The sequence below is a fragment of the Bidens hawaiensis genome, unplaced genomic scaffold, assembly GCF_021521415.1.
Source record: "Bidens hawaiensis isolate Kalapana, Puna unplaced genomic scaffold, B.hawaiensis_p1.1 tig00020226_1, whole genome shotgun sequence".
NCBI classification, from domain to species: domain Eukaryota; kingdom Viridiplantae; phylum Streptophyta; class Magnoliopsida; order Asterales; family Asteraceae; genus Bidens; species Bidens hawaiensis.
Genome location: NW_027493076.1, coordinates 239,724 through 257,409, shown reverse-complemented (window position 1 = coordinate 257,409; position 17,686 = coordinate 239,724). Strand labels below are relative to the sequence as shown.

The following is a 17,686-nucleotide window of genomic DNA, read 5'->3' as shown; positions in this document are numbered from 1 at the left end:
TGAATGATAGACCAGAGTTGTCTTTGATTAGAGTTGACAATCTAAACCAACTCAATTTCTCTAGCAACCTTATAGTTACTGCACTTTTGTTATAACATATAACAACCGTAATTAGTAACCCCACCTCCATTTTAAGGCCGTTAGTTATTGGAGACGTGAATTGGGCACGGAGCACCGCCACTTGGCTTCCTAGGCACCATACACTGGGCATTAAAGGGGCACAAGAGAAAGAATGTGGGCGTGATAGCTAGCATGAGGGCATGTTTGTTTCTTATCTAACCCAGTCATCTCCACTTCATCTCACCATCACACTTCACATTTCACGTCTTCATAACACATGTTGGTAGGTTAGCTATGAAATATGAAACCCCCTATTGTCTACGTTACATCCTTTTTTTTCGCATTTCACACTCACCATAATGGACAGCCTATTGGCACGGTCGTTTGTCAAAAACCCAACCATATTATAGTAAACCAACTCCTGTCTAAAACCCAACAAACACAGGATGTGGAATCCACATATTTAATCCTAAACAAACCATAAAACATGATTTGTGAAGAATAATACCTCAACATTGAACAAAATAAACCACAAATTCGTGATTTTGTTCCTGTCACAACATGTAAGCCTCATCCTAATCTTTATTAAATACATCAAAAATTGTTTGTAATCTCAATCTTAATCGAATCTAGAGTCCAAATATGTTTTGATCTCATTTTTGTATACAAGCGTTAATTTTATAAAATACGATCCGAGTCTTCTTTACTCAAATGTAAATCACTCGATAAAAGCTTGATGTAACAAATTTGTAGACCAAAAAGTTATCGACTCTTAAGAATTAAAACTAGATTCCAAAATATGCTTTTAGTCACTTTGTAATTAAACATGAATTCAGTAAAATATGACCATTGTATTCAAAGGCTATACACTGGATATAAAAATACAAATATTAAAAAGCCATTTCGTCGCCTGAGAGATTCGAACTCTCGCGGGGAAACCCCATGTACTTAGCAGGCACACGCCTTAACCACTCGGCCAAAGCGACAATTGTGATAGTTTTTACTATATATCTAATATAATGTGACATGACATGCTATGATAAATAGAATCTTTTCTATAAAATGTTAACTGGTGTATATATTAAGTGTGTATACCTTGTGAACTGGTAACTCTTTTTTAACTTTTGATTCATCAGTGGAACTGTAGTGTTTTTTTGACTTTTTCTTTATCAGGTTAATCTTTAAATAAATTCAAGACATTAATCTACTTAGCTAAATGTATTAGTAAAATAGTTATAATCAATACAAAGCATGCCACTTGTTTTAAAATTTTATCTTTTTAAAAGCAACTCTCATTTTTCATCATCAATATACTATTGTGATCTCATTATGTCAGGTGTACGTCATGATAGGGTGGGGGACAACGTGTCTCCTTAACACGAAAGTACCATCATGCATCGCCTATCAATGTTTTCGTTAAAGCAGAAAAGTCAAAATGAAAATTTATAATAAAAGTTATTGTGTATGTTGCTTCAAATAGTGCTAGAGTTGACTAGTTTGATGATTTACATACCAACGTTACGTTTTTGGTTTTTATTTGAAACCACACTCATACAAAATAGTTTACGATATAGTATGTGAAACCACTCTTAGTTTGTTTTGCTTTTAACATGGGTCGTAAGATATAGTATCGTTGTAGATGTCATGCTTCATGTTATTTTGTAAATTATTGAATCTTTTAAAAAGAGAGATACCGTCGCAATTTAGGACAACCTTGTCCAACCATACACTTTATCATGTATCTACGCTAATCATTTATACAATACAACGACGAAACTATGGAGTACATACGTTCTCTTACTTTGAAGCGAAAAAAGGAAACGTAAAAAATGGAACAAATGAATAGAAACTGTACATATATCGGCATAGAGTGTAATTTGAGGAATATATCTATACTATATATAATATAAGAGTTAAGGACCTCTTAAAATTTAAAAGGTACTACTCTTATTGCATGTTATACAAGTAATAATGCATAAAATTTTAAAAATGTAGGGACAACTTAGTCTTTGCTCATTCAAAAATAAGTTACAATAATGGTCCTTCAACTTCAATCAAGTTTTGTTAACTTATTAGATAGTTACACATTCCCCCCTAAATCTAAACCAACTACCCACACGACTCTTTAACGACCGTAACTTTTTAACTCTTTAATATTTTTTTCTAAATAATTACATCATAAAAACGAGCATTTTATTCTCTTTAATTTGAGTATGGTATTGCTATAGTTTATTAATTTTTAAAAAACTAACATGTTACGCGATTACCATTTATTACCGGCAACTGGTCGGACATGTTCGGCTAATGGTGTTGGAATTGGTTAGATTTGAACATGTTAATACAAAAAGGGTTAATTTAGTTCATGTTGGGATGAGTTTAGATCGAAAGGGTTCATGTCAAAACGGAATTCGGGTCGGAACTGGTCCGTCAAAATGGATTAGGCTAAAAAATAGTTTATTTGAAATTACTATACATTTCATCTTTGCTTCTTGCTTGTCGCCACCAGTTACGCACGTTTAAGCATCGGTTACGTGGATAACATACCGAGTTGCTCACGTATAGACGCTATGTGACGCGCTTACTGGCACCGGCTACACGTCCGATGCCACGTTAAATGCATACCACCGTCGGTTTACGTACGTACCGTTGCGAGGTTACAAACATACTAACACCAATTACGTTTGCGCGTACACCGCTGCATCGCGCGGGCAACTGGCTAGTGTATATATGTAAACAAGATCACAAAAATCATACAAAATTATGAATCATTTCTCTAACTTCTTCGATCACGAGCGATGCTTTACCCCCACCTATCACTTCTGATTTCATCTCTCCATCCTTCCATAACTACAAGAATGCAAATTTAAATAACGGGCATAAAATGCATGTTCTAAATAGCCAGTTCATAACCTAAAACTCACCTGAATTGTTGGCATTTTCTGCGTCAACAAACAAGTAGAGATCTGTTATCTCACTTTATGTGTTTCATCTTTGTATCATCTATATTATAGGTTATAACTATAGGGCATAATATTACACTATCCTCTATAGTACAAACCTACAATACGTGTGGAACAAATATGACACATAGAAAGTGAGACGACAGATCCGAGCTCATCACAAACAAAAGTAGTGTTAATATCAAAACAAATTAATGAACCATTAGCAACATCATATCAACAAGATTCATCAGATTTAAATAAAAAAGCTCTACGTACAGAGATATTTCCACGCTTCGCGAGTGCTTGTGGTACATTATTCACATCCACGCAATAAAATTTGAGCCTATTTAAGAATTTGAGTAAAAAAAATAATTTGTCAAATATATAGTTATACCCATATCTATGATATTAGATAGATTGTCTCATTTTTTGTCACACTTTTATAGTTTTGTATTATATTGCACAATATAAGTTTATGATACATGATATATAGAAGAGACAAAAGGTGAGTTAATAAACTTGAACTCAAATTAAACTATTTATGTAGACAATAGTTTAAAAGAAAGTACTTGATGTCATATTCTGCTGCCAATTTCTCCAATTTAGGCTTCAAGTATATGCATTTTCTACACCAAGCAGCCATCCTACACATGCATTCTTAGATAGTCTTTAAAACCCGAAAAAAATCGAATAATAATCAGTTTATAATCGAAACCATCCTACACAAATCACAAAATGAGAAAGAATATATACCAATCAATGATGATGGGTTGAGAAGCTTGTTTTGCTTGTTCTAAAATAATATTCAAATGATCAATATCATTGATAGGTTCCATTTCTACAAATGAAGGTCTTGATAAGTCCCCAAAGGCTTCAACTTTACAATCTTTTTTCACAATTTTATTCCATCGATCCGTTTTTCTTCGAACAAAACCAAACCCATGTGTTTTTGTCACGTTTGATCGATACACATTACACCAATTTGGCTTTTGTGCCTGCTGTAGATCTCTATGATGGAGTTCTATGTGAAGAAGTTGAGAACTAGATGATAAAATTGACATTTATGAACAGAAGATTTATTAAAAATAGTTATTTTCTTTAGGAGTTTTGGGCTTTGAGATTGAAATTAAATATTTTGGTTGATGGGGAAAAAATTTGGAAAATAATAAAAGAGAAGGCTTATCCAAAAGGAGAGATGGAGATTCAAATCATAATAAATGTTGGGTTTATTAAAGATATCAAAAAGTAGTTCTCTTTTTTATTTGTGTTGATCATACATGTGTAATTATGGAGATTCAAGTATAAGATTTTAAAAGGTTATTTATCTGTTTTGATCATACTTATGTAACAAATCTACTTAAAACAAAGATAAAATGACTTATGTAAACCGGCAAGGAAGATAAAAATCGAAACTTGTTTGAAAAGAATAACGGTTCAAAGTCAGCTCAACGACAGTATAGTCAAGGACCAAGGTTACTCAGTTTGTAAATGATCTACCAAGTTAAAAAAAACGGGTTGTGTTCAAGTTAACGTGTTTAGTTAAATAGCTCAAGCCCATGTTGACATATTTAACTCGTTTAGTTAAACAGGTTGACCGAAACTACACATGCTTTATATATTATTCTTTCAATATTATGTTGGAGATTTAAGTTTCATCAGGCCTTTTTAGTTAGTCGGACTACTTAAGATGAAAGGTAATAAACATAAACATAAACATTGATACAACTTAGAAGAAGTGGAGTGTATGCGCGTTCAAGCCTATTCTTATCTATGGGTTCAAGTGGGCATATCTACCTAGAACTGGATGTTCAAAGGGGGCATCGCTTTTAGAGAAGTCTACGTAAATAGCTGGACTGGGAGCCTAGCGAGTGGCGCCCACGACGAGTGAAAATTTGATCATTATGTTGAAAGATCTTTAGATTGCTTTTGATCTTGCTTGGTTCATTAATAGAAACAGATCATCTGTAAAAATTTTTTATTTTATATTATTTTTATTTTTATTTTTATTAGATATGTGAACTTGAACATTAGGACATTTATTACTAGCCATGTATCCTACTAAAAGTACTAAGTAATAATAAATTCTATTAAATGCCTTGTTTTTATTAAAAAGAAGGGAGTAAACAATGGGCTTATATGATCCAATTTTGTGCACAGGCCCAATTGCCCAAACACAATGCTTAAAATTTAGAAAGCCCAGTTTGTTTAGGTTTTTACTTTTTAAGTTTCATTTTGTGGGAAATAATAAAAACGTAAACACAGATACAGATCAAGGCTAGTTACGTTCTGTTTTGATTTTCATTTTTCAAATTTACAAACTTATTTACTCTGTAGTTGCACTTAATAGTGTAGACTAAAACGAAGTACAGTTAACTACTAAGTTACACTGATGAAACATGTAATTATCAAGTTATAATAGCTATAAAATAATACACACAAAGTCAGATAATTAAAAGACAATGGCTATAGATTATAGAAATACACATAAGTACATGTGTCATGGTCTATGCTCACGCCCAAAAGTAAGCCACCTAAGCACTTGGAGGCATTGCCATTTCCTTCGTGGCTCAAGCCGTTGGGTCTCTTATTGTTTTCAGTTGAACCTACCATTTCTTGGGGCTAGATAAAATAAAGAAAACAAAATGCACAATAATATTTAACATTTCGATATAAATTTTATTAACGAAAATAGGTCGCTTAAAAAGTATAATTGAATAGTTAAACATTCAAAAATAAGTTCAAGGAAATTTGAACTGAAAGTAAAAAAAAAAAACTCAAAAGTTAACGAGTTTTTGACTTTTGGTATTAAAGTGAGATGAAACGTTGTGTTTTCTAAAATGGTGAGATTATAAGTAAACTTGAAGAGCGTTCAAATTTTTGTTCTATAAAAATCTAATATTTGAAAAACCAGAATATTCAGAGTTGACTGCATCAATTAATTAGTCCTTATGTACTCACCAAATAGTAGTTTGAACTTTGAACAATAATTATTAATTATGATAATTGATTACGCTGAGGGGTGTGGAGCGCTAGGAAGGGCGCAAGAGGACAGCCGCTCGCGCCCCGGGGCGCGAGCACCACACCACCGAGGCGCGAGAGGGGCGCGAGAGGGGCGCGAGCGCGGAAAAAGAGGCAGGCGCAAGAGGGGTAGCGGCTGGGGGGAGCGTGAAGGCATCTTGGGTTCCGTAAATAGAGCCGTTGGCTCATATTAATGTATATTAAAAAAAAAAAAAATTTTTCCTCTATATATATTCCTCTATATATCACATATATATTCCTAAACCAATACATACCACACCCAAAACCCTTCTCACATACCACACCCAAAACCAATATCACATACCAATATCAGATTACATGGCTGGAAATTGGTACCCAAACCTAGATTCAGATTACAGTTACGACGATTTATGGTCGGCACCGGACCAAGCGATGTTTTATTCGGGGTCGCAACAATCATCCGGCTTTCAACCATCCAACATATAACCGTCTCCTAACTTGTAGTTCCGGAGACACAAGAACCAGAACCAGAAGGTGAAGCTGCGGGACAAAGAAGACGCGTCCACCGGAAAAAACAAGTTGCAACGGACGGGTCGGGTTCGGCTTCGACCGGAAGGACGAAACGGAAAATCACTCCGTGGTCATCGGATGAGAAGGAAGCCCTGTGTCGGGCTTGGATAGTCACTTCTGAGGATCGGCGTTGCGGTAATTGTTTTAACGTTTTTAAAAATGATTTTTAATAAAAAAGTTAAATGACTTACAAATTTATTTATGCATTTTGCAGCGGACTACCAAAAGAGCAAGGTCTTTTGGACAAAGGTTAGGGAGACGTTCTATTCGCTCGTTGGGAGTACAGAGCGGAACGCCGATATGATTTCGGGTCGGTGGACCGAAATCAGAAAATTTGTCGGCTTGTTTACTAATCTGTTCAACAGGAACGCCGGTCGTATGAGACCAAGTGGCAGTGACGATTTGGCGGTTTATAATTTCACTGTCGAAGAGTGGAAGCAGGAGTGCCTGCGGAGGTATGGGACGGTGAAGACGTGGGACGATGTAAAGGTGTGGGAGATGTTGAGAAGGTGTTCTAAGTGGGTTGAGCTGGTGGCGCCGGACGTTGATGCGGAAGTAGGGCCGAAACGGACTAAAACTAGTTCGTCTGGAGCGTACAGCACTTCCGCCGGGTCGGATTGCCGGGTTGGATTCGACCTAAACGTTGCGGGGGAGGAAACGTCTTCACCGTCGAGGAGGCGGCCATTGGGAAGGGACGCCAGGGGGAAAAAACCGGCTGAGGGGGAAGCCGTAAACATCACCGATCTTGTTGAATCCCTCAATAAATTCAACAAAACCATGGAGGTGGTCTCTAATGACAAAAAGGAAAAAAAAAGAATGAGAGATTTGGATTTCCTTACAAGAGACTTCAGTAACCTAAATCCGGTCGACCAAATGCTGATGGAAAAACAAAAGGAACGTATCCGGAAGAGGTTGATCGAAAAAGACCAAGCCGAAGAATAAGAATAATGTTTTTTTTAGTACTTTAATTTTTTTTTAGATATTAATGTGTTTTTTTAATTAATGTGTGTTTTTTTAAATAATTTCTTGTTTTTTTAATAATACGTTTTTTTAATACATTTATAAAAAAAAAAAAAATAAACCGCTCGCGCCCCCTCTCGCGCCCCCTCTCGCGCCCCTCCACACCATGGCCCGGGGCGCGAGCACCACTACCAACACCCATCTTATCAAGTTTCTCTCTCTGCCACACGTCACAATATTATTGGCTGGCGCCCCCACTCGCGCCCCCACACCCCTCAGCCTTAGCTCATTGCTCATACTTCTAGAAAAAAAAAAGTTAACAATTTCCTTTTAAAGGGTTTAATATTCATCACACTTTAATCTATGGTCAAGAAGTAATCACCATCCATTTTTATTGAGTTCTTAACCATCAAACGTTTATCAAAAGAGTAATGATGCATGTCCCGTAATAACTTCAATTATGACTAGTTTGTTAATACTGTATATGACTTGGTGTCATATTTACCTTTATTAATCAATTACAAAATGATATTTAAAATTAAGTAAAAAAGAAAATGAATCAACTTTCTTTTATAGGTACCAATTTCATAGTCAAAACCATATCGATCATATGATTACCATCTAACAAAAGAGCTCCAAAAACAATAAAAGAAGCAAAGAAAAACAAATAATTGTCAAAAGAAAGGCAAAATGCATTACTAGAAAATGGTATCATTGCTACGAATTTCGTGACGCAAATTTTTGCGTTGGATTTTGTCACGTGTTTTCCGACACATTTTCGACATAAAATGTAACTCAATTTTTTTGTCGTTTGTTACGACACACTTCCGACAAATCCTAAATTCCGTCAGAAATGCGTCTGAATTTCCGACAACCGTTCCGACGCATCAATTTAATTCTTTATCTTATGTCATATATTTACGCGATAATACAACTGTTGTCTGGATTGCGTCGGGAAAAATATATAACATTTTTTTAATTAAAACATAATACATTGATGTGTTGTAATTTCCGGCGCAAATCCGACACAAAAGTTTAATTTTGTACTTTTGTATTTTTTTAATATGTTAAATATATTTTTTGATATATATTTTTTGACGCATTATTACAACTTTATAAAAAAAATTTGTTAATACGTAATTAGGTAAGAAAATACATATTATGTCGGAAATGTGTCGGAATTTCCGACGCAATTCCGACACAACGGTTACTTTTATTTATTTCCTAATACATTTAGTAAAATACTAATGTCGGTTTCGACGCAGTTCCGACACAACGGTTATTTTGTGGCAAATGCGTAGAAAATTTGTAGCAAGTTGCTACCTATTTGCTACACATTTCCGACTGCTATAATTTGTTTTGTTTACTCGACATTAAAACATACATTTTTTAATCTATTTCTTTGTATAACTTCGCTATATGGGCAATATCTTTCTCCCTAACTTATGCTTGCTATATAATGTACAAGCATACACGTGTAACATTACAGTTGTACTTACACAATTACAAAGAGTTGTTATATGTTATAGTTATACAAACCATATTTATGTAAACGCATTATATGTTTGAATTTGTGAAGTAAACGTGTTTCATTTATAATGACTTTGTGCAAAAGATAGAATAATAAAAAAAAGGTTTCAATTTTGAAAACTAAAAACAAAATTGTATTTTTTGTTTCATAAAAATGGGTCGTGTCATGACTCACGTGGATCAATATCCTATTTAATAAAAATGGGTCGTAAACGTGTCATGACTCACACATGGTTTAACGGGCTGAACCCATTTAGACACGATTTTAATGGTGTACTTTCACCCGTTTATTACCCAAATCAGCTTGTCGAAAACACTTAAAGGTCTTAATGGATCACATTTGCTATAATATATACATTACGTCAAAATATGATAATGCTATATTTTATACTGGACATAGGATATTTACGTCATAATCTGTATACAAAATCGAAGTAACCGACCTGATTAACCGAACCAAGCATATAATACCACTGAATTCGGGCCCCACTAGTCATATTAGCCCCCGTTTAAAGTCCACTAGTGCTTTTTTTATTTATTTGGCAAGAGTTTTTTAACCCCTAAAAGCCTATTGACTTAGTTTTTAAACCCTAAATTCATTTGGCCGTGGCTGTTCTTCGGTAACCTCACGAGGTTAGTTACTTGATTAAATTTATAACCCTATTCAGTTAAAAATCTTCACAGTGTAAAATAATATAAACATCGTCGAGATGTTTTGCTTGCTAATAATAGCTGAAATGTGTATGTGTGTTTAACCATATGATGTCCTATCTTTGTTTGAACAGAAGGTGTTTGTGTTAATGTCTAACAATTTTCCTCTCAAATCAAATAAGTATTGCAATATTTTCTATATTTTATTTACTGTACACTTGTATGTAAATTCTAGATTTTCATCTCTCAAATCAAATAACTAGTGCAATATATGTTTAAATGACTAGCAATTGTTTTGTGTTATATGTTTAAAATATTTCTTGATACTGTACACTTAGAAACATAAATTGTTTATTAAGTAAACATTATGTACTTGACCATTTTTGTTTTATAATAAATGCAGGGTATATTCATTATGTCTGGTAGACAAGATAAGCGACGTGCTGGTGGAGCTCGTGGGCGTGTCCCGCATCCAAGTGTTAGTTCAGGCAGACAACAGTCAGTTTACTCTAGTCCTGTTAGTGGTGATGCTAGTGGCTTACAGAAATACACCTCATCAGGAGGTCGTGTCGTATTTCATGGGGCAGGAGGTCGTGTCGTAAGTCATGGGAGACATATTGGTCCTGGTAATAGTAGTCATACTAGTTCGCATAATCCCCCACACTCTCGACACTTACAATCGATCTCTGACTATGAGGATGATGATTATGATCATGAGTTGGACAATGACGATGACGATGGGGATGAAACACCTAATGATGCCTCTCAACGCGACTCGACTTCCGGAGGTAGAGCTCGTGTTCTATCTCAGAAGCCACCTATAGAGCGAGTTGGTCAAGGGTATGTCTTTAGTTTCTTCATTTTAATCTATGTTATTATAAATATATATGGTTTATTTTTGGAATTTGAGATCACTTGTTCACCTCGTCTGAATTTTTCCTACTTAATATTACAGGTTTGGAAAATTTGAAGTTCACCAAAGTATTTACGCCATTCTAAGTGAGCATCTTAAAGGACCATGGATCACATTTACACAGGTCCCAAAGGATATACTCGATAAGATGTATGACAAATTTAAGGTAACGTATCATAGAGTTATTTATTAACTGTTTGGTTTATGCTTATTTTTGTTAACTTTACACATTTGACTTTCACTTTTTATTTTTTGCAGACTCGTTGGAGTTGGGATCCTGATTGCAATGAATTCAATCGTGAAGCTTTTATCAACATGATAAAGTCACGATACAGGGACATCGTGTACAACCTAAAATTTCAATCTTCAAAAAAAGCCAAGTTAGGCGGATGTGAATCCAAGAAAACGATAACAAATTTGATATCATTCGTAGATTCCCACCTGATTTGATTGCTGAAAGTGTATGGGAAGAGATGTGTGATGTAAGAGAGTTAATAAACAAGTTGATATCATTCCTTATTTCCTGTTTGTCTTTTTTATATTATGCAATTTTTTTTTGTTTTTCATTTTGTACAGGCTTGGGACACGGAGGAGTGGAACATGAAGTCTAAAAGCGCAAAAGCAAACCGCATGAAAATCGACAGTAGTGGCAAGTTTTCCCGGCATACAGGTGGCTCAATTGGATACGATGAGTATCGTGTTAGACTGGTAAGTTAATAATATTTTTCTCATGACTTCTAATAATTGTATATCATTTTAACACTTACTGCACTCTATATCCTTTTATTTCTCCAGAGGAAGGCCCTTGGTAGGGAACCAACTTTTAAGAAAATATTTCTTGTTACCCACCTTAACAAAGAAGGTAAAAGAAAACTGTTGGCTGGAGAGCTAGACGTTAACAACTTGGAGGGGATGGTGTTTTGTACCGAACGAGCTAGAGAAGCTTATGTAAGTTCTATGTTTCACCTTAAAATTGTTAAATAATTTATCATATGAAGCTTAGTATTCAAACAAACTTGTTGGTGATGACTTGTAGGAGGAGTACTTTTTTTTGATGTTGGAGAAGTATGGACCTGAATTCAGTGACGACGATCCTGTTGTGTGATCACAAGTTGTTGCAAAAGGCCGCACGAAACGGGTCTTTGGGATAGGATCTTCGGATCTGAATTATGTGGTGACCGGGAGACCAACATCTTACGAGATTACACGATCATCTATTGAGCAACAATTACAAGAAAAGGTGTGTTGTTATTACTGTTATCATTATATTTTTACTATTATTGTTATTATTATGTGTCGTTTACTAATAGTTATACATGTTTTAAACATATGTAGATTCATAGTATGGAAGTTCAAATGGAAGTTGACAGGAAAACACGGGAGGAGATGGAAGAAAAATTGCGTCAAGACCTGCAACAAAAAATAGACGAAGCGATACAAAGAGGTGTTGCAGAGGCCATCAGAAACTCGCAACTTTCCGATCCTCAGTAGTAGTATTATATCAAGTGTTTTAAACATTTCAGTATGTAGTGGATTTGTGGTCGTTTAAATTGGTTTTGTGGTTTTCTTATGGATGCTAATGACGACTGTATTTTGTGTTTTGATGTGGTAAAAGTTGTTTTGTGTGAGTTTGTGGTTGTTTATACATGTATTGTGGGTTTTATGTATTTTTTGCGTAATAAATAGATAAATATGTGTCGGAATTCTGTCAAAAAACAATTCATGCATGTGTCAAAATTGCGTCGGAAAACATTTCATATTTGCGTCGGATTTGTGACGGAGAATAATTTAAAGTGGTGTTAGAATTGCGTCGGAAAAGGAAAAAACTTAATACGGTATTTATACATATACGATATTATAATATTATAAATACAGTATTTAAAATTATTAAATTAGAAGGTATTAAAGATACAGTAATTATAGTATTAAAATTAGTTGTTAAAAGTGTCGGAAGCGTGTCGGAATATTGCGACAAAAAGTTTGCGTCAGAAAAGTGTCTCAATGTGTGTCGGAAACGTGTCATAAATGAATTTCCGACGAAGGTTTTTCTGACACGCACATTGCGTCGTGAATGAGTCGGAATCGACTGTTTCTGACGCGTTTCCGACGCAATTCTGCGTCACAACACAACCAGTTTTCTAGTAGTGATGTTATTTACATATGCAAGAAAGCTACTTGCATTCATGTTTCTTTTTACCTTCTAAATTCTTAAATTAGTCAAAATCCACTAGCCAAAGCAACCTACTTGACATTTTTATGTTTATGCTAGTGTCCATGACTGCCGGTAGGCGGTGATTGTTGGCCTGGAGAGGTGGTAGCGGTAGTGGTTGTAGTGGTAGCGACACGTTCACAAGACGGGCACATGGTAAGAGTGGTGGCCGGCATTTGCATGTAGAATGGTTGAGAAGTCTTTAAAGCTCGAAGTTCTTGAAGTTCTTTTTGCAAGCGTCGGTTTTCTTCGGTAAGGGTTTCGCAACATCGTTTTAAATATTCACAATCTACCTCAGTTTGCTTCAGTTTTGTCCTGTGATTATTTAATCAACTTAGGTTTAATAACTTCTCATAGGTATATCATTTATCAAAACATTTTAACAATAAAAATGATAATAGTTTATACCTTGCTCTTCTATTTTGAAACCAAACTTCAACCTGTCGTGGACGTAGATTCAACTGTTTAGCTAAAGCTTGCTTTTGTTTCTGAAAAAGATAACCAACAAACAAATTTATTAGTTTCATTATCAGTTAGATACTCCCTCCGTACCATTAAAAGTGTCTACATTTTTTTTTGTCCCATTACGAATGTCCAATTTCAAAATTTATTAGTCAATTTCTAAGTTTACCCTTAAACACACACAATTAACATTAATAAACAAAATTTATGGACCCAAATTCCAAAGGCATTATTGTCATTTGGTAAGCAAAAACAAACAATACTTTAATCCACATTAAACTTTGTGTTTTTCAAACTACGACACTTTGATCGAGACGGAGGGAGTATAAAATAATTAAAATCATAAAATTACACATAAAATTAAATTATAAAAATGCATCTTTATATTTTTAATATTTTGAATTACTTATTTGAATTATAGACTCAAAACCTCAAATGTTTAAAGTAAATGTAGACTAAATGATGGAGATAAGAAAGACATGCCATGCAACATTAATCATGTCTAGAATTACTTTGATAAAAAAATGTTTTATTAGGGTTTAATAATGGAAGTTTGTCACTTTGTCGGACTCTTATATCATACATCTCATGACATATAATCAATGAAAAGTACAACATAAGCATATGGAGCTTGGCAAAGTGGCACCGCACGTTAACTCCTTTCAGTTCTACACCAAAGTCATTTATTACTTATTTATGTGAAATATACTATTTATAAATATATTTTTATTTTGGCGAGACACGTTCGATAAATTGAAAAATAATAATGTCATAAAAAGGGAGCCGTGTATTATTTTTGAAGGTCATCTCTGATCTCTAGTCTAGTCAACTTGATATAGTTGTTGTAAATGAAAGAGAGCGACCATTAAGTTGTCATTAATTTTATGAAATGATACATCAATCTATTAGCATTAATTTACATACATCAGCCTAGTAATAATAGAAAAGAAAATGATACATCAACCATGCTAGCTAGGTTGTTGTGTTGTGTTGTATCATTAGTTTCATGAAAACGTGAGTTTGGTGATAATTAATATATTATAATCCAAAATTCAATATATACAATCATAATTTATTACTACTCCCGTCCCATTATAAGTGTCCATGTTTGAAAAATACAAAGTTTAAGTTGGGTTAAATGATTACTTTTTTTTCTTACCAAATGACAATAATGCTCTTGAAAAGTGGACCCATCAATATTGTTTATTAATGTTAGTTGTGTGTTTAAGGGCAAACTTGAAAATTGACTTATAAATTTTGAAAGTACACACTTGTAATGAGACAAATAAAAAGAAAAATATGGACTCTTATAATGGGACGGATGGAGTAATTAACGGTGAGATAGATGCTCCACTAAGATTAATCATAAAATTTGGCCACTTCAAACATACAAATTACAATCCGTCAACTACCCTAAACTGCTACCCGATTACCAATCTTTCAAGCACTACCCCAAGTAGTGGGGGCGGTGTACGCGTTTAGTGAACTACTACCCTAAAGGCGCACCAGAATGGTTCCCTTTCCCCCCTAACACATAGATTTGCTAAACGTACTATAAGTAAATAAACTCGCTTGGATGTGAAGCAAACTTCATAGAGTTTTCTCCGAACTCAGGATTTTCTCAAATTATATGGAAAAATATAAAGCAAGTATGCAACAAGCTATACTGCTAGCTCTTTTTGGATCGTAAAGCTAGGTCGTTTAAAGATTAAAATTCATCAAATCTTAGGGTTATAAGTTATAACATTACTCTATTCATGACATGTTGGACTCGACTATGCAATTAAAACAAGTGAAAAATGAGAGACTTACAGGGTTAAGTGAGTTATGTTCTTTAAAACTATCTTCCAGGAAAGCCGACTGCTCTTTCGTGAGTCGAAGCTTTTTCCTGGTCAACCCGTTTTCATCTTCATCACTTAAGCCACCACCGCCTCTCGAACAAGCTCTATGATCTCTTTCTATAACATCAACTAATTCAAGGTTGACAGAATCTCTTTTCCTCGAGTTAAAGGACCTTCCACCATTGAAAATGGAAGTGAAATTTATCTGAAATGATGATGTTCCACTGTTAGTACTGTTGTTCGGAGATGAATCTCCAGCCACCTGTTGTTCTTCTCCGGTTTCATGGTCCGATGCGATTGTCAATGGTTTTGCATCGATAACTTTTGTTGGTTTAGTGATTTGTGATCCTGATTCAACTATCACTGTGTCAAAAGAAACATAAAACATTACAACTAATGGTTTGTTGGTTTAAATATTAAATCATAGAATCTAAATCACGGTAAATAATTTACTTGTAATAAATAATACTAACACTAAATAATAATAACAACAACTTGCTAAACATAGAAATGACAATGTTTTTTTTTCATACCATCACTAAAACATTGATATTTATTAACGAAAAAATTTATTAGAAATGTCAATAATTTATAGTCTATCATGGTAACCGAAGTTAGATTAAAATTACTTATAACAATAATAATAGTAATAATAATAATAATAACAAGAATAATAAATGTTGCTATATATAAAAATGACTAGTTTGTTTTATATAAACCCTATACAAACCTAAACTGAATTGAAATTTCTTGTAATAAGTAATATTAATATGAGAATAATAATAACAATACTAATAATAAAAAAGATATTAAAACAGTAATAATAATAATAATAATAATAATAATAATAATAATAATAATAATAATAATAATAATAATAATAATAATAATAAGTTGTTGCTGTATCTAGAAATGACAATTTTCTTTTATAAATCACCAACCAAAATTTCATTAAACTAACTGTAGTAATAATAATAATAATAATAATAATAATAATAATAATAATAATAATAATAAAACGTTGCTGTGTTTAGTAAGACATAAAACATGATAATTTGTTACTAATTATATGTAGTGTATTATTTCACTACAACCTGTAAAAGTATTTTAAAAAAAATTAAGAATTAAAACATGAGATTTTACAGTTTTTTGAGAGCCATGGGAAAGTCCGGTGAGTTGAAGCCGGTGGTGGTGGCGGCGGCGGCGGTGATTTAAGAACCGGTGAGAAGGGTAGCAGATCAAGTTGCAACGGCGGTGATGATGATGATGGATCAGATGAAGAAGAACAACTTATTCTAACTTTGTCATCATGAACATCTTCAAGTTTATTTTTGTTGCTTTTAAACCCCATGCAAAACCCTAAATCTTTCATATTCTTATGTTGTTGTTGATCCAACAACATGAAGGGTTTTGGTGTATCACCTAAACTCAAAGCAAGCTCCATGTTTTGTTTGCTTCTCTCTCTAGAAAACTATATCTTTCTCTCTCTAGAAAATCTGTGAAGACATGAGGTATGTAAGGTTAAGGACAAAAGGAGACTTATATAAATAGGCTATTAGGGTACAGTATGTGTACATGTACGTATTGAATTGAATTAAAAATGTTTTATATTATTATTATTATTATATAGATATGGGTTAGATAGATAGATAGAGATGAGAGAGAGAGTATAAACACAAGACAAAACCCAACAAAAGAAAAACAAGGGTTTTTTGTTTTGTTTTTTTTTTTATTTTTGTTTTTATTTTTTTTTATTTTAATTGTTGGTTTGATTAAGGAGCATAAAGTTATCTTGTTTTTGTGTTTTGATTTTTCTTAAAGAATTTTGTTTAGATTTGATTTGGGGTAGGAAAGATTTATACAAAAACAAATCTTTGTTGACCACATTTGTATTTCTTTATTTATATCTCATGCCTACTTCTTGTGACTACGAACAAGAGAGAGATAATATTTGGATACTATTTGTATATATAAGATTTGGTGTGCGTGCATAAAATAAAATTTTCTTAAAAAGTATTGACGACACTATTACAACTGTTAAAAATGTGGTTCTGGAAACTCAAGGTTTTTTTTATCAGAAATTATAACCTTCATTAATACTAAACACAAGAATCTAATTATAACACAAAAGTAGGTAAGCGGACAACAAGTTGTGTCACTCTCTTTTTGAATGATAAAATTGATCCTACTGAAAACAAAGTTATAGTTCTTTGGCGTCGATAAATACGACCCACTGAACTCTTTTAAAAAGTAGCAGCTTCAGAGGTAATGACCAAAGTGCATCGAAAGTAAAAAGAATAAAATGTATTGATGAGAATTTAAAAATGGTTAGAGGAGAAACAAAATATTATTTTGCTTCAAACCTTCAATATATCTTAGGTTCATCTCTATTTCCAAAACTCATGTAATTTTAATATGAAAAATAAGGCTTAGAAGTTAGAATCGATAATTTTTAACTTTGATTTAAAATATTGTATATATTTTTCTTAAGGAAAAAGTAATTGTCGAATGTAATGTCACATGTAAAATTATAATAACGATTCATCTA

The 17,686-nt window shown here is 33.5% G+C and overlaps 3 protein-coding genes and 1 non-coding gene across 6 annotated transcripts; 1 reads left to right on the top strand and 3 right to left on the bottom strand.

The window, feature by feature from the left end:
* Positions 1-964: 964 nt before the first annotated feature.
* TRNAS-GCU (transfer RNA serine (anticodon GCU)) lies at positions 965-1,046 on the bottom strand. The gene has a single exon. It is a non-coding gene; the product is annotated as a tRNA-Ser (tRNA).
* A 1,740-nt stretch (positions 1,047-2,786) lies between these two features.
* Positions 2,787-4,209, bottom strand: LOC143560127 (thioredoxin-like 3-1, chloroplastic). Of its 2 annotated transcripts, XM_077048504.1 has the most exons (5): positions 3,756-4,209; positions 3,572-3,646; positions 3,279-3,345; positions 2,982-2,999; positions 2,787-2,907 (listed from the first exon to the last, which is right to left on the bottom strand). In XM_077048504.1, the coding sequence occupies exons 1-5, from the start codon at positions 4,061-4,063 to the stop codon at positions 2,809-2,811; spliced, it is 567 nt and encodes a 188-aa protein (XP_076904619.1). In that variant the 5' UTR covers positions 4,064-4,209; the 3' UTR covers positions 2,787-2,808. The 2 variants fall into 2 exon arrangements, with proteins under 2 accessions (XP_076904619.1, XP_076904620.1); XM_077048505.1 differs by lacking the exon at positions 2,982-2,999.
* Positions 4,210-10,007: 5,798 nt separating this feature from the next.
* Positions 10,008-11,230, top strand: LOC143560134 (uncharacterized). Its single transcript, XM_077048511.1, has 5 exons — positions 10,008-10,553; positions 10,669-10,792; positions 10,885-10,970; positions 11,060-11,116; positions 11,203-11,230. Exons 1-5 carry the CDS (start codon positions 10,111-10,113, stop codon positions 11,228-11,230), a joined length of 738 nt encoding a protein of 245 aa, XP_076904626.1. The 5' UTR covers positions 10,008-10,110.
* Positions 11,231-12,781: 1,551 nt separating this feature from the next.
* LOC143560126 (homeobox-leucine zipper protein HAT14-like) lies at positions 12,782-16,774 on the bottom strand. 2 transcript variants are annotated; one of them, XM_077048503.1, is made up of 4 exons: positions 16,282-16,774; positions 15,110-15,495; positions 13,244-13,323; positions 12,782-13,150 (listed from the first exon to the last, which is right to left on the bottom strand). In XM_077048503.1, exons 1-4 carry the CDS (start codon positions 16,580-16,582, stop codon positions 12,892-12,894), a joined length of 1,026 nt encoding a protein of 341 aa, XP_076904618.1. In that variant the 5' UTR covers positions 16,583-16,774; the 3' UTR covers positions 12,782-12,891. The 2 variants fall into 2 exon arrangements, with proteins under 2 accessions (XP_076904618.1, XP_076904617.1); XM_077048502.1 differs by having other exon boundaries at positions 12,783-13,150; positions 15,110-15,501; positions 16,282-16,771.
* Positions 16,775-17,686: the final 912 nt, after the last annotated feature.

Excerpts from the sequence above, each read along its gene's own strand:
- LOC143560126 (XM_077048502.1), bottom strand. The coding sequence starts at position 16,582 with ATGGAGCTTGCTTTGAGTTTAGGTGATACACCAAAACCCTTCATGTTG. Across the intron at positions 15,502-16,281 it reads CCCATGGCTCTCAAAAAACT|TGATAGTTGAATCAGGATCA; the intron begins GTAAAATCTCAT and ends CTTTTGACACAG. Across the intron at positions 13,324-15,109 it reads AACATAACTCACTTAACCCT|AAACAAAAGCAAGCTTTAGC; the intron begins GTAAGTCTCTCA and ends TATCTTTTTCAG.
- LOC143560127 (XM_077048504.1), bottom strand. The coding sequence starts at position 4,063 with ATGTCAATTTTATCATCTAGTTCTCAACTTCTTCACATAGAACTCCAT. Across the intron at positions 3,647-3,755 it reads CAACCCATCATCATTGATTG|GATGGCTGCTTGGTGTAGAA; the intron begins GTATATATTCTT and ends ATGCATGTGTAG. Across the intron at positions 3,346-3,571 it reads GCAGCAGAATATGACATCAA|GCTCAAATTTTATTGCGTGG; the intron begins GTACTTTCTTTT and ends ATTCTTAAATAG.
- LOC143560134 (XM_077048511.1), top strand. The coding sequence starts at position 10,111 with ATGCAGGGTATATTCATTATGTCTGGTAGACAAGATAAGCGACGTGCT. Across the intron at positions 10,554-10,668 it reads ATAGAGCGAGTTGGTCAAGG|GTTTGGAAAATTTGAAGTTC; the intron begins GTATGTCTTTAG and ends TTAATATTACAG. Across the intron at positions 10,971-11,059 it reads TCACGATACAGGGACATCGT|ATTCCCACCTGATTTGATTG; the intron begins GTACAACCTAAA and ends TATCATTCGTAG.